The 13,625-nt window shown below is 43.7% G+C and overlaps 2 protein-coding genes across 3 annotated transcripts in view; one reads left to right on the plus strand and one right to left on the minus strand.

Moving 5' to 3' along the window:
• si:dkey-12h9.6 (macoilin-2) overlaps positions 1–1,617 on the plus strand; it is a 10,573-nt gene extending 8,956 nt beyond the window's left edge. The window contains exon 12 of the mRNA XM_056581198.1: positions 1–1,617. This exon is cut by the window's left edge and continues 517 nt beyond it. The gene's annotated coding sequence lies outside the window, so the exon portion shown is untranslated.
• nrbp1 (nuclear receptor binding protein 1) lies at positions 1,007–12,918 on the minus strand. Of its 2 annotated transcripts, none has more exons than XM_056581200.1 (18): positions 12,427–12,918; positions 11,864–12,120; positions 9,601–9,723; positions 8,953–9,054; positions 8,769–8,858; positions 7,618–7,658; positions 7,312–7,406; positions 6,672–6,755; positions 6,509–6,567; positions 6,218–6,316; positions 5,990–6,122; positions 5,631–5,721; positions 5,288–5,338; positions 4,568–4,703; positions 3,963–4,016; positions 3,727–3,790; positions 2,780–2,835; positions 1,007–2,692 (listed from the first exon to the last, which is right to left on the minus strand). In XM_056581200.1, the coding sequence occupies exons 2-18, from the start codon at positions 12,092–12,094 to the stop codon at positions 2,597–2,599; spliced, it is 1,605 nt and encodes a 534-aa protein (XP_056437175.1). In that variant the 5' UTR covers positions 12,095–12,120; positions 12,427–12,918; the 3' UTR covers positions 1,007–2,596. The 2 variants fall into 2 exon arrangements, with proteins under 2 accessions (XP_056437175.1, XP_056437174.1); XM_056581199.1 differs by having other exon boundaries at positions 2,780–2,840; positions 3,726–3,790.
• Positions 12,919–13,625: the final 707 nt, after the last annotated feature.

Below are 13,625 nucleotides of genomic sequence, written 5' to 3' on the forward strand. Positions count from 1 at the left end.
TGAAAGGCTTTACATTGAATACCATTGATGGTATTTGTTTACATCTGACTTTTACCAACGTTTTCTATGATGTTGTTATTACACAAGCTTTCTTGACAAATAATGAGCATTGAAATCAGTTTCCTCCCGGATAATCCCTCCCAGTATTTTAGGTTTGAGGCGGCCCTGGGGACGTAGGTATTCAAAGGGGTTGATGGAGCCAGATGACTGCGGTGGTGCTGTTGCTGCTTCACTGTGAGAGCGGAGGTTCCTCGGGTTAATGTTTTAAAGGTACGGGTGTCACTTCAAAGACAAAAATGTAAACTGTGAGATGACAGTATTGAATTTATCTCTGGCCTTAAGCCAGTGTTTAACATCGTAATGTTTGGATGTTTGGATGTTTGGTAACTGTTGGAACCCTGCATTGGCTATCCTTTAAGAAGGAATTGGAGAAAGTAAATTCACAATAGTGGGCTAATTAGTTGCTATGTGTGAAACATTATCATCAAAAGTTTCAATTTTTCAGTAAATTAAAGTGTAGTTGTGTAATTAACACAACATGTGACCAAATGTGACCAAAATTGTGGGGAAAATTTGTTCCTAAATTTCATGATTGTGCCTATATTACATTATTTTAATACTGGGAAGTCAAACTAATTTAATGTGAAAGAGTAATGTGTTTGAATTGAAGTGCTATGTACTGTTTTTGTAGTCTTTCTTACTCAAGATGTAAAGAAATGGAAAATACCCTGTATTGACGATAAAAAAAATTCAAATACAAAAATATTTCATGGATGTTGCCACTTGGGTAGGTTTTCTTGTTTAGATTGTCTTTCTAGGGGTGTTTTATATTTCATAAAAGTATTTTTTAGTTTTGATGTAATTTATTACTTACTGTAATTTTGTACGGCAATGTGTTTGTCCGCATGAAATGTCTTACTCAATTGCAATTTCTTTGAGCACACATTGTGACGGAAGATATGTAAAGCATTTTAATTGAACAAGGGCTAGTTTCGTAATATTTTGATCAGACGATTGAAACAATGATGGTCCTGTATTTTTTTTTTTTTTACTAATAAACACTTAGGAAAAAATAAAGTTTTCTTAAAGCTTGTCCTGGTTCTAACCTTTTGACTGCTGGTCAAAATGCAGACGAGGCCACATCCATAGTGGCTGCATTTTGATTGACTTATGGATACAAGACACCGAGGCAGAAAGGACATCACCGTTTGGATTGCAGTGTACCAAATGCTGAAGGGAAACGACCAATTCTGTGTCTTAGTAATCAAATTACTCACACGCTGAACACGCACACAAAGCAGAACCAACACACACGTTTTCAAGGTGCATATTTTTATTGGAGTAATTGAAAAAGAGGAGGGCGGTATTGTGCAGAAACAGACATACAGTTACAGCCGTGCAGCCAGCATACAGTGCATACAAGATGGTTACTAGCATGCCATGCACTCCGGTGCCTGCATCTCATGGATTAGACAGACCCTGTGAAGATCCAGACAGAACAAACAGTGAGCTCTACCAGAGGTCACCAGTTGTTGATATCGACCAGTGCTGGACCGCAGGGCGTTCGACAAAGGATCAGCCATTGTAGGGCCACCCTCGGAGAGACGATATGATAACGTTCAGGAATGGCTGAAGATTATAAACCATTCAAGTTTTACCATAGGTCTTTAACCACCTCGTAGAGCTAGACTAAAAACAGGGGATGGAAATGATCCCCGTTTCATAAACACTGGATCCACGGTCATCTTTAGGGTTTAGAGGCCACAGCTTCAGGCCAATGGATATTTATATGTACATATTTTCTATACACACTGACACACACACACATGGCACCAGCATATCATGTTGTTCAACCTTATCCTGAAAAGGCAATGTAATAGACAAGTTAAAATAATAACAGCCCACCGGACACCAAAGCCAGGTGAGGTTTAAACATTTTTCAAATAATCAAAGAACCATATTCACCAAAAGACCACTTGTTCAAGTGCTGGAATTGAAATACGGTGCGCTAGAAACAAATAAACAGACGATGGATTGTGTTTGTTGGCAGAGAAGTTGACAGTAATAAAGACAATAGATCGTTAGCTTCAGGCCCTTTGAAGGCAGAGACTGGATGATCGACAGAAGACAAGAGGTTATCAGACACTCACACACACAGGAATCACATAGACCAATAGAACCCCGGGGGGGGGGGGATTTTCTCATTTCTCATTATCAAAAAACAAAGTTCAATACAGACTTATATGAAGGTTGGAGCCACTTGTTTCCATTGTTCTCTAGATCTTTAGAGAGACTTGAGGGAACCAAGCTTAAATGTAGAAATGCCATTCTGCGGGCTCTCCCAGCTGGTTCAGAGGAAAGAAGCAACACTGGGGGGAATGGGCGGGCACTGGAGGGCTAAGAAATGACGAGGATGCGAAGGCAAGCAGGCCATGGCAGCAGTTGAAAAATACAACCCCCAACACCCCCCCCCCCCGATCAGACCCTCCTCCCTGGGAGGGGGGGGCCCCCCGTGGCTCCAGACCAGATCGAGGGGCGGCGGGTTCAGGGAGAGGAGGAGGTATGGGGGGGGACGAGGAGGAGGGGGAGGGTCGCGCTAGGAGGAGACGGTGACCGGATTCAGCGAGCCGCTCCGGCCATAGAACTTGGAGAAGGCCTCTTCCAGGACCAGCGCCAGCCGCGGCTGATCCCCCTGAGGCCGGGAGGTAAGAGCAGAGATGAGTGGTCATGACGGCGGCCATCATGAATAACGAGGCAGAAGGGACCACGCTCAGCCTACCTCGTTGATGAAGCCCAGCTGAACCAGCTCCACTGTCAGCTCCTGGACGTTCTCATCTGAGCCAGTAGACAAAGACACACACACAGGATAAAGGTGACGGTGCGACAGTGCATTAACTACTCAATTCCGACTGGATTGCACATCATTGGCCTCATTGCATAATTCCCAAAGTCACGTTTTAAGGTTCATCTTGTATTAAGCGTAAAAAATGCCTCGAGGTATTTATAATTATATTATGGGATGTAAAAAGCACTCTGATTGGCTTAGGTTACAGCCAATCACTGTGATTCGGCAGCGTTAGGAAGGTAGTTAGGCTAGATATCATAATTTGGCCAAATTATGACTGAGGCAATTGTGCTATTAGGCTAACGGTATGTTTGTGTTCTAACATAAAAAAAAATACTGAATTAAAAAGCCATGTTAACATATGACCCCCTGCTGAACGGGTTGTGTGTATCGGTCATAGAATCCAAGGGAAACTCACAGCGCTTTATCTCTGAGGACAATATGAAGGAACATGCTGATGCTTTCACATCCTGATTGCAGCGCGGCTGACCGAAACTCAATTTTTGGTTGAAAAGATGATCTATTTCCAATGTATTTTTCCTGCCTACTCTCAACCCTGGTGATGGTTGCATAAGAACGAGCACATGATTCTGATTTCTCCCACGGGTTCTCCATAGAGCACAAGACCGGTCATCAAGCCTTTCAATTCATGGGACCATTAATGATTTATTTTTTTTACATTTAGACTAAAAATCTCTCAAATAGCTAAGTGAAAGTGTTTAAAGATCTATAAGCCCACATCCAACCGGATCCGGTAAACGCAGATGAGTAAATAGGACAATCTTAATCTAATCTTAAAGCAGTCTTAACCAATCCATCCTGCTGAACCGAGCGCTATTGGAATGGAGACAAGCGCCACTGGGAACGTGGAGGAAACTTACTGGGTAACAAATCACAGCTCAAGTGTCGGTTCAGCTTATCCTCCAGCTTCAACAGCAGCGTGAGCTGAAAGAGAGACGGAGGAGAGATTCAGTTCAGCTCATCCGCGCGCACACACGCACACACACGCACACGCACACACACACACACACACACACACACACACACAACGATCATGAAGCAAAGCCTCCTCTCCAATAATAAAGTGAGGAGGAGGAGTGGGATGTTTGGGACTCACGTGATGTTTAGAGCCCTCGTCAACAGGCTCAATGTTGCACTGCATCTGCAGGACCTGAGGGGTGAAAACATGCATTCAAACTATATTCAAACAGCCCTGCTTTTAAAATATATTGTCATACACGTTCTAGCCCATTTAATTAAGAAGATATCGCCAGTTAGGCTGGTAACCAGACAAATCTGCGGGCTCATGTTTTATCTGCTCTTGCACATGAACAGATGTCCAGCAGAACTGGCTCGGGTCGTACCAAACACTGTTTATCTAAAATGGGGCAGGTTGGAAACATGACCTAACTGAGCCACATATCGGTTTCAGAGAAATTGCATCATGATTGTCATTTTGGTATGCGTCCTTTTAGAACTCCCTTGGAAATTGAAAATTATCTCAGGAGGTTTCAGCCTAATACGCTTTTGTCTGCCGATGTAAAGCCAGTTGCGATCAGTGTTGCCAGATCGGGTCAGATTTGAAGCTGCAGCCAGTGTTGTCAGATTTGGTGGGAAATCGTGCCCAATCTGGCAACACTGGTTACGAGCGCCCTTTCAAAGCAGTTTAATTATTAATTAAGAGACTCATTCCCGGCCTGGGTCAGGCTCCAGCCTCCTTACCTTCCGGGTCTCCAGCTCAGAGGGCTCTGGCGTGGGGGACTTCACCGAGGGGAGCACCACTGGGGACTTGACGGTCTCCTGCTGGGGCTGCTGGGAGCCGGGCACGCCGAACGCCGTCAGGGGGTAGATCCCATTCCTGTGAAGACCCCCCCTCTGGTTAAGCACTGTGCCCCTGGGGCGCCTGGGAAGGGGCCCCCACCACACTAGTCCTCAGCTCACATGATCACACAGTGAACCACACATGAACCCAGCAAGTGATGGATTATCTTCACCAACAGGGCAGGGATCCCAGTGTTATTAGACACTGAAACCTCCCGGGGGTCATGTTTCACTCGGAAGCAGCCCCCCTAAACTCTATTAAAGCAGAAGCATGACAGACCAACTTCTCTCCTTTTCTTAATCAGTCAGCTGTGAACCGACTTGAGTGAGGTGCAGTGGTTCACTCAGTGACTGATATTTCGTGTACATGAAATCGTTTTTGAGTACAACTTTGAGTTGGTGACTTAACACAGCCCACACAGAAAAATGAATTCTGTTTTGTAGCGCAACTTCTACATTTTCTAGCATTTCCAGGACATTGGATCAATTTGGCCATTTTCCATGAGTTTAAGTGCAGGTTTTCCAGGACGTGGGGCTGCCCTGACAGAGTGTGCAACTACAGTAACACCGACCCCACCAACCACCCCTACACCGTTTGCATTACTTGTGTTGTTTTCCTACCTCACGTCTTCCAGGAACTTGTCCAGTTCTAGCGCAGGGAACTGGGAGAGTCTAACAAAGAGAAGGAAATCACACTTTCATCAAACACAGTCATTGCACCATGAAGCTAGCCTAGCCATACAAAGACGAGGCTGTTTGTCCTCTTTCTCTTAGTTGGTTGAATTGAACTGTTCATGGCAAAAGAACACGAGAGTAGCTCAGTTCTCATTTAAGAAGTTATATTCACTGTTCATTATTCAAGTGGCATATTCCTAACTACATGGCTCAGAAGACAGTGTTCAAGAGATCCAACACCTTAGGTCATTTTCTATAACTTTCACTGGACTATAACTATCAGACTTACTTGAGCTGAACCCCTTCCTTGATCTCCACGATGACCAGGTTAGGATCCATGTTCTTGGTTATCTCCTCTAAAGCGTTCTCTGGAATCATGTCTGAACGTACCGAGAGGAGAGAAAAATCATGCACATCTTATTGGAGAATATCTCCTGCGCAATCTAATAAGAGCCGTCTTTTATAAAAACGTACATGGTATTTTTACACAAACAATATTTGTGTTTGCAATATACGTTTGTCAAAAATATATTGCGGTATGACGGAGTGTGTGTGTGTGTGTGTGTGTGTGTGTGTGTGTGTGTGTGTGTGTGTGTGTGTGTGTGTGTGTGTGTGTGTGTGTGTGTGTGTGTGTGCGTGCGTGCTCACGCTGGAGGCTGACGATGCAGTGGGCAGCCAGCAGCTTCAGCAGGGGCACCTCAAAGAGGGCGGGGTGGAACAGCAGCTCCTTGGCCGTGGGCCGCTTGCTGGGGTCCACCTCCAGACACTTCTGGATGAACTCCTTAAAAGATGCAAACACAACCACAACACGCATCAGTGGCTGGTTGGGATGGATACGGCCTGCACTGATTCATGGGGACGCCGGCATGTGCTGACCCTCTGCAGCGGATCCTCCAGGAACAGGATGGCACTGTTGATGGCCTCCTGGGAGACGTAGGAGGACTCTCCGTTGCTCTGGATCTCCAGCACGGCCATCTGAGGTAGAGGCACAAAACAAGGATAACGGTCACCATGCATGTCAACCTCCGGTGCACTGTGGAAGGACCAGAAGACACGTGCTAAAGCACAATGTGGGAGCACGATGAGGAGTATGGGTGCCATGGTGGCACAGAGTCATGGGGAAGGTCTTTCTTCTCTTCAATAGGACGATAGTGAAGTGGCCGTTACCTCCAAGGCGCACATTCCAAAGGAATAGATGTCCACAGCGGTGGTGACGTCGGCCACGGCTAAGGACAGAGACAAAGAGTCAAGGCTGTGGACCAGACGCATGACTCACACTCCATGCCCCGAGCAGTATCTCAGACCATTCAGTAGCTCGTCACGGCCTCACCTCCATACTCGGGGGCGAAGAAATGCAAGCTCTTCTGCTCCTCCCGACACGTTTTGACGTGGTTGTTAATGGTGTCTGGGGCCACTGGAAAACAAACAAACAGGGGAAAGGCATGGATCAAAATAAAGGCCATACACATGTTAGTTAAAGCAGCATTAAGTCATTCCTGACAACTAGACGGCAGACTACACAATACATCATCTTTCCCTCAAATGCAACACTGAGACAAGGTGCTCCAGGGTTTCCGCTAGCCATTTACTGACCGATTCGATTAAAATACCAAATCTAACGTATCGTATTGTGACAAAAATATTTGAATAAACAAAATTAAATGAACATAGCCTTCTTTGCTGCCTTATCCTTACTAGACGTGAACATGCAATATTTTCTAATAAGAAGAGCGCCGGTGATACCGACAGATGGATTTAATTGAGGATTAAGTGCTCCGTCCTTCCACCAAATTATCCTATGAATTTAGAGCATTCAATTAGAATGGGGTTTCACTCTTTAATCAAAGTGTAAAATAATATAGTGAATGGCAGTACGCGGATGAGGGGATTATTATAAAATCCGACCTCAGTCTTCACGCAGCGTGAGGCCATTGTGCGACTGGATGTTAACAGTCTCCTCTGGCTCCCACCTGAGCCGATCTTGATGAGGCCGTTGTGCTGGATGAAGATGGTGTCACAGGTGAGGTTGCCGTGGATGATGGGAGGCTCACATAAATGCAGGTAGCTGAGGACCAGCAATGCAAACATAGTGTCATTAAAATCAAGCACCCTTTATTCATATGAATATTTGGACCTCGTTTTAGAGGTTGGTCCATCTGTGATCTACAATTTCCAATATTTGTAATCAAAAATATATCTTCAAAATGAATATTAACTGATATAGCTAAAACAGGATGTCATATGTGGGATGAAATGCAGTTGTTTGCAGAACTGACCTGAGAGCAGAGAGTATCTGTGTGCACCAGCGCTTCCAAGCCTGATAGACAGAGAAGGCAAGAGATTTTGTAAGAGTTAATTGCAACATTCCATTACAATATCATAGTAGATGGTGATATATTTTTTTAAATACAAATCATGTCGATTTTCATGTAATAAATAAAGTCAATACCCAGAATGAAGCAACACAATGGTTATTAAAGCCCTTGCACTTGAGACTGTTTGTACATCTGGGAAGAATTACTGTTTATCACCAAAGGTGGCACCAAAGAGAACAAAATGGGAATCTTCAAGATTAATGGGCAACGATCGTCGAATAGTCGAATAGTCACAAAAAATATCGAATAATGAATGTGACTATAGTTATTTATTACATAGCTCTTCTCAATGCAGTTGAACGCTCCGTTCACTTGCATGGGCCTTCACAACTTCCGGTGGTGAATAATTTTTTGATAATTCACCGTTGCTAAGCATATAATGACCACTGTCAAGGAAAGTCGATTTTTTCTTTTCTATTGCATCACTCCGGACGTAGTCCGGTAACTTATCAACCCCAGCGTCATCGGTTGCTAAGCGACGTCAACGTCTTTGGTAGACTATTTCTCTGCTGATCAACACTACGAATGCTGGTAAGTAACAAATAAATTGTAAAAAGAAGTGTTATTTTTTTGGCGTCTAGTTCACTGTCATGCAGGCTGTGTTCAGTAAAATAAATAGCGAGCTGTTTTCGGCGCATGTAGGCCTATTTGCCTAAGCCCACGTTGTAATAATTTTGATGTTGAATGTGTATGGCGCAGTTGTTGAAATAAACCGATTGATTTCAAACAAATCATAAAAGCTTCCCCCTGTGTCATTCTGTGTGCGTGAGGTGCGTGCGTGCGTGGGGGGTTCTTGAATGACCGATTTTCGAATATTATTCGAATACTTCTCAGCGAATATCGAATAGTATTTTTGCCAGAAATGCACATCACTAATTTCTGATAGAACTTTTATCTTCGAAAAATCAATTACATTGAATGGGACAGGACCAACATTTTGGTGGTTTGGGGGGATTTCTGATGCAGCATGAAGAACATCTGTAGCACTAACATGGGTAAGTCAGAGGCAGAGGTTTGTTTCAGATGGGAAAACTAAATATGACCCTACGTACCTTTTCATTCATCGTCTTGTGGTTTTTCTTCGTCTTTTTCAGAAACTGTTTTAGACTTCCCGAGGACATGTATTCAGTGATGAAGATAACCTGCAAAGGTCGACAGTAAAACAACTCTTAGCACTACCCTCCATATAAATTAGAGAAGGATTGGAGAAAGAGGAATAGTGAGATGCCAACATACCCTCGCTCTGTTTTCCTTCACATCGGCCCAGTACTTGTGAAACTTCACAATGTTCAAATGCTCCAGTTGGATCAAGTTGTCAAAAACTGCTTTAACCTTTTCCTGTGCAAAACGGGAAGACAAGAGGTATAACTATTACTATCTGCATAACCATTGTGAAACAACAACAATGAAAACCTGTCACAGCCACACGGCAACCATTCAGAGACCATCAATTTGCCGGCATATTAGCATTAACATTAACATTTAGCAGATTATTTTACCCAAAGCGACTTACAATAAGTACATTTGTTAGAAGAAAGAGAAACAATATATCGCTGTCGGTACAGTAAGGATGTTCATAGAACCATGTGCTAAGCACTAATGATCGCTAGGTTGACCCATTCCCCGTACACAACAAAGATAGCTAGGATAAGATGCTATACAATGAACTATTTTTAAGGACGTAACACATTCAATAAGTATGTACATTAAGTGCCGTGTACATAAGCAGCCATTATATTCCAAAAATCCTGCTCTAAAAAATTAGCATGATCACAGAGGTGTTGGGTGCCGTATTCAAGTGGTGTTGGCAGCAGTAATCCTGATGCTCAAAAGACCTACAAACAAAAAGGCTTCATTAAAATATCATCTTAGATCTTAACTCACCTCCTGCAGTTTGAAGTTTTTCCTTTCTGAGAACATGACCTCATTCCAAACCACCTCCACTCCTTCCTCTGTGTCCATTGCCAAGTAGGCATTATCAATCCCGGGAACATTGCGTTGATTCACCTTTTAGGAACAACAGATCAGGGGTCAGTCACTGTATGCTGATGAAATTGACACATCACATTAGGGTTGCCGCGGTGTGGACATTTTCACACCGAGTAATACACTCGTGTCAACACCGGTAATACAGAGTATAAACGGTATAAACTTTGAAACTAGGTCAACCGCCATCTTCTCCGTCAACTCCTCTCACACTCGGTGACAGCGTCTGGCAGCGCGCCAATTCTCGGTGACAGCGTCTATAACGTTCTATATATAATAGTATAATATAATTAAGCAATATATCACGACAGGCTGTGGTATGTGCTCATTATACCACTGTTAAGGGGCGTTGTTCGGCCCGACGCGCAGCGGGGGGCCGGCGACCCCCTTCACAGTGGTATAATGAGCACATACCCCTGACTGAAGTGATCTATTGCTTTTATAAAACAGTTACTATTATGGCAAAACGAAAGTCATAGACACACTACATTTAAAAAAAACAACAAGAAAGTCAAAGTAGCTGTTTTATTAAAGAATACAAAAAAGTAGTCCCTCCTGGCTGCCTTCAAAATGCACGACGCTATGCAACACACTTTAGCGTCCCTCCGAGAGAAGGCTCGGCTAGAGCGGTTTGCCGGCAATTTATCCTATGGAGCAGTTCACTCGCCGTGTGCCTAAGCTTTCGTTAGTCTCTCCATCGCCTTGCTCAACATTTACACCCTCTCCATCGTTCAACATATTTTTTACTTTGTAACTGTTTCTACTTCCAGGCGCGGAGTGATATGCAAACTTTCACAAAATGATTGGGCGTCATAGCAGTTATGTATACGCTCATTATACAACAGTTAGGAACCAATCAGGTCGCTGGATTTAAGCCACCCGTTGTATAATTAAGCAATAGATCCTGACATGCCACTGACTGAAGTGATCTATTGCTTTTATACAACGGTTACTGTTATGGCGAAACGAAAGTCATAGACACACTACATTTAAAAAGAAACCAAGAAAGTCAAAGTAGCCGTTTTATTATAGACTACCAAAAAGTAGTCCCTCCTGGCTGCCTTCAAAATGCACGACGGTCGCTATGCAACACACTTTAGCGTCCCTCCGAGAGAAGGCTCGGCTAAAGCGGTTTGCCGGCAATTTATCCTATGGAGCAGTTCACTCGCCGATTTTAGGCTTCAGTGAACTGTTCTATTTATTTTACACAACTGTTAAAATTATGGCAAAATGACTCCACACACACACACACTAGTAAAAACACGGTTGTATTCTTTGACACTTTCCACTTCAAGGCGCGGAGTGATACTTTCACAAAATAATTGGGCGTCATAGCAGTTATGTATACGCTCATTATACAACAGTTAGGAACCAATCAGATCGCTGGATTCAGGCCCCCCGTTGTATAATTTACTTATACAACGGGTGGCTTAAATCCAGCGATCTGATTGGTTCCTAACTGTTGTATAATGAGCGTATACATAACTGCTATGACGCCCAATCATTTTGTGAAAGTGTGCATATCACTCTGCGCCTGGAAGTAGCAACGGTTACAAAGTAGCAGTTGTTGGTAGAAGCCTAAGAAACGGAAGTAGAAACGGTTACAAAGTAGCAGTTGTTGGGAGTGGCCTAGGAACTACTGCTCCTACTTTGTTCTCCATAGGATAAATTGCCGGCGAACCGCTCTAGCCGAGCCTTCTCTCGGAGGGACGCTAAAGTGTGTTGTATAGCGACCGTCGTGCATTTTGAAGGCAGCCAGGAGGGACTAATTTTTTGTATTCTTTAAAAAACGCCCCTTAACAGTGGTATAATGAGAACGTACCACAGCCTCTCGTGAGCTATTGCTTAAATATCAAATCACGGCCAAAAGCTCTGTGCGCCTCCGGATGGCCGTAGCGCAGGGATTGGGCTTCTCGGGGTTTGTTTACCGGCGTTGCTATGGTTACCGGTCTTGTGTGTTCCAACGCTTTATTAGGTAGCCTATTAGGTTTGTGTCAAATTTTTTTTCATGAGAAAACACATTAAAAAAAAAAAAAAAGGTGACGGCGAATTTTTCTTTTATTACTGGAAAAAAATAATACAAAATAACTGTTGGCCTCAACACCGGTCACACCGTACCGCGGCAACCCTACATCACATACAATCGTTTCGCACCGCCTACCTCTTCTTTTCGTTTCTGCCAGCGACCACATGGACTTTCTTCCAGGATCTCTGACTCGTCCTCACTTTCTTCTTCCTCATCTTCTGTGGCTGCCGTTGGCGGAGGCTGTGTTACCATGGACACCGGGGGAGATACTGATGACACCCCCTGAACCGTCGATGCGGCGGCAGCCGCGCCGGACTCCTGTCGCACTTCCTGGACAGGAGCCTGCTTGTTCTCTCCCTCAGACATCTTCACTTCCCCTAAGGCACAGCCGCCTGCACAAAACATTTAGTTATAATAACACTATTCAACAAGTTAATCACTTGTCTAACTAGAGCACTAACGAGCATTCACCTCACAACACCGTCTTGATAATGACAACACAGTACTACAATAATTTCGCCTTTTGAATCTAATAATGTGTTCAGTGAAGCATGACATGTTTAGAGTACACTGATTAGTATTCGATTACATGGATGCGCTTGAGAAAGAGGCCTGACCATAAGTTATAGTACCGTTGACCATGTATTCTTTTCGCAATACAAAAACATTGTGACTGTAAACAACAAATGGAGACGTACGTGGGTGAGCTGGTGTCAGTGACGCTGCAGAGGAGCCGGTCTGGGGCGTCGGGGACGATCCGCTTCAAGAGATCCTGGGGTTGTTTCAACCACTCCGCTAGTTTAACTCAACTATCTCCACTGCCTCGGCTCTGTCCCAGGCCTGGAGAGACACCGAGCTGGCTGGCTGGCGCAATGCGAGGCTAGCGACCCTTCGCAACTTGGTCCTTGCTAACGTGACTTCTCAAGACCAAAGACTAGTGTGATAACAGCTATGGCTAGTGTATCTGGTTATACACTTCCGCGTAATGTCTGACATAGATTTATTGAAAACTCGCATTATATCATTCTAGCAGAGTAAAATACCCACAGACTGAAGTGACAGATGTCATAATAGCAAGTATAAGTGACCAACTCTCACACTTAAAGGTTAAAGTGAGATGTTAGCTAGCTAAAGATGATGGCGACGAGGTTCAAGGATGCGGACAGAATGTGAAGGAGCGTCACGTGATACGTCAGAGGCAGAGTTGCCAGACGCATGGGCCTATCCTCCTTTTGGAGCTTCAAATTCTCATTTATTTTTTGATGCCACCGTTCATTCTCTGTTGATGAGAATAAGAGTAAGAGATTTGATTTAACCTTCATTTATTGCCAAAGGCATTTTTCAAAGTAGTGCTACACAAAAACACCACGTGATTAATCTCAGGCAATTATAGGCCTTAAGAAATAAGGAAAAAAAAAAGAGATCAACTCCTACACAGCAAAAACACTGGTGTTAAATTAACAGCTGTGATGTCAAATTTAACACCGGCAAAGAGTCTATATGCATCCACACTACATGGTGTAAAAGTATTACACCAGTGTTGTATTAACATTACACTGGTGTTAGTGTTCAAATACAATGTTAAAAGTTAAATCTATTTTCCCAACAACACCAGTGTGAATGCAACAATATGGAGTGTTGAAAGTCTATGTAATAATGTCATTATTGGGTGTTTTAACTAACACTGAGTGTCTATGCTAACACTATTTTTCCAACACCAACACCGGTGTAGTGTGAATGCAACAAAATTTGTGTTGAAAGTCTATGTAATAATGACACTATTGGGTGTTTAGCTAACACTACTGAGTGTCTGGAGCACTCGTTAGCTACGAGCGCTTTCACGACGTTCGTTACCAACGATGCTTTCGGGAAACGTTCTGAAAACTCAACGATGCTC

The sequence above is a fragment of the Gadus chalcogrammus genome, chromosome 21 (genome assembly GCF_026213295.1).
Source record: "Gadus chalcogrammus isolate NIFS_2021 chromosome 21, NIFS_Gcha_1.0, whole genome shotgun sequence".
Classification (NCBI taxonomy): Eukaryota; Metazoa; Chordata; class Actinopteri; order Gadiformes; family Gadidae; genus Gadus; species Gadus chalcogrammus.

Bases quoted from the DNA above. Each gene is read 5' to 3' on its own strand.
- nrbp1 (XM_056581199.1), bottom strand. From the start codon at position 12,094: ATGTCTGAGGGAGAGAACAAGCAGGCTCCTGTCCAGGAAGTGCGACAG. The intron at 9,724-11,863 runs GTAGGCGGTGCG...TGTTCCTAAAAG, and splicing joins GGCAGAAACGAAAAGAAGAG to GTGAATCAACGCAATGTTCC. The intron at 4,017-4,567 runs GTAAGGAGGCTG...TTCACCCCTCAG, and splicing joins CTGAGCTGGAGACCCGGAAG to GTCCTGCAGATGCAGTGCAA.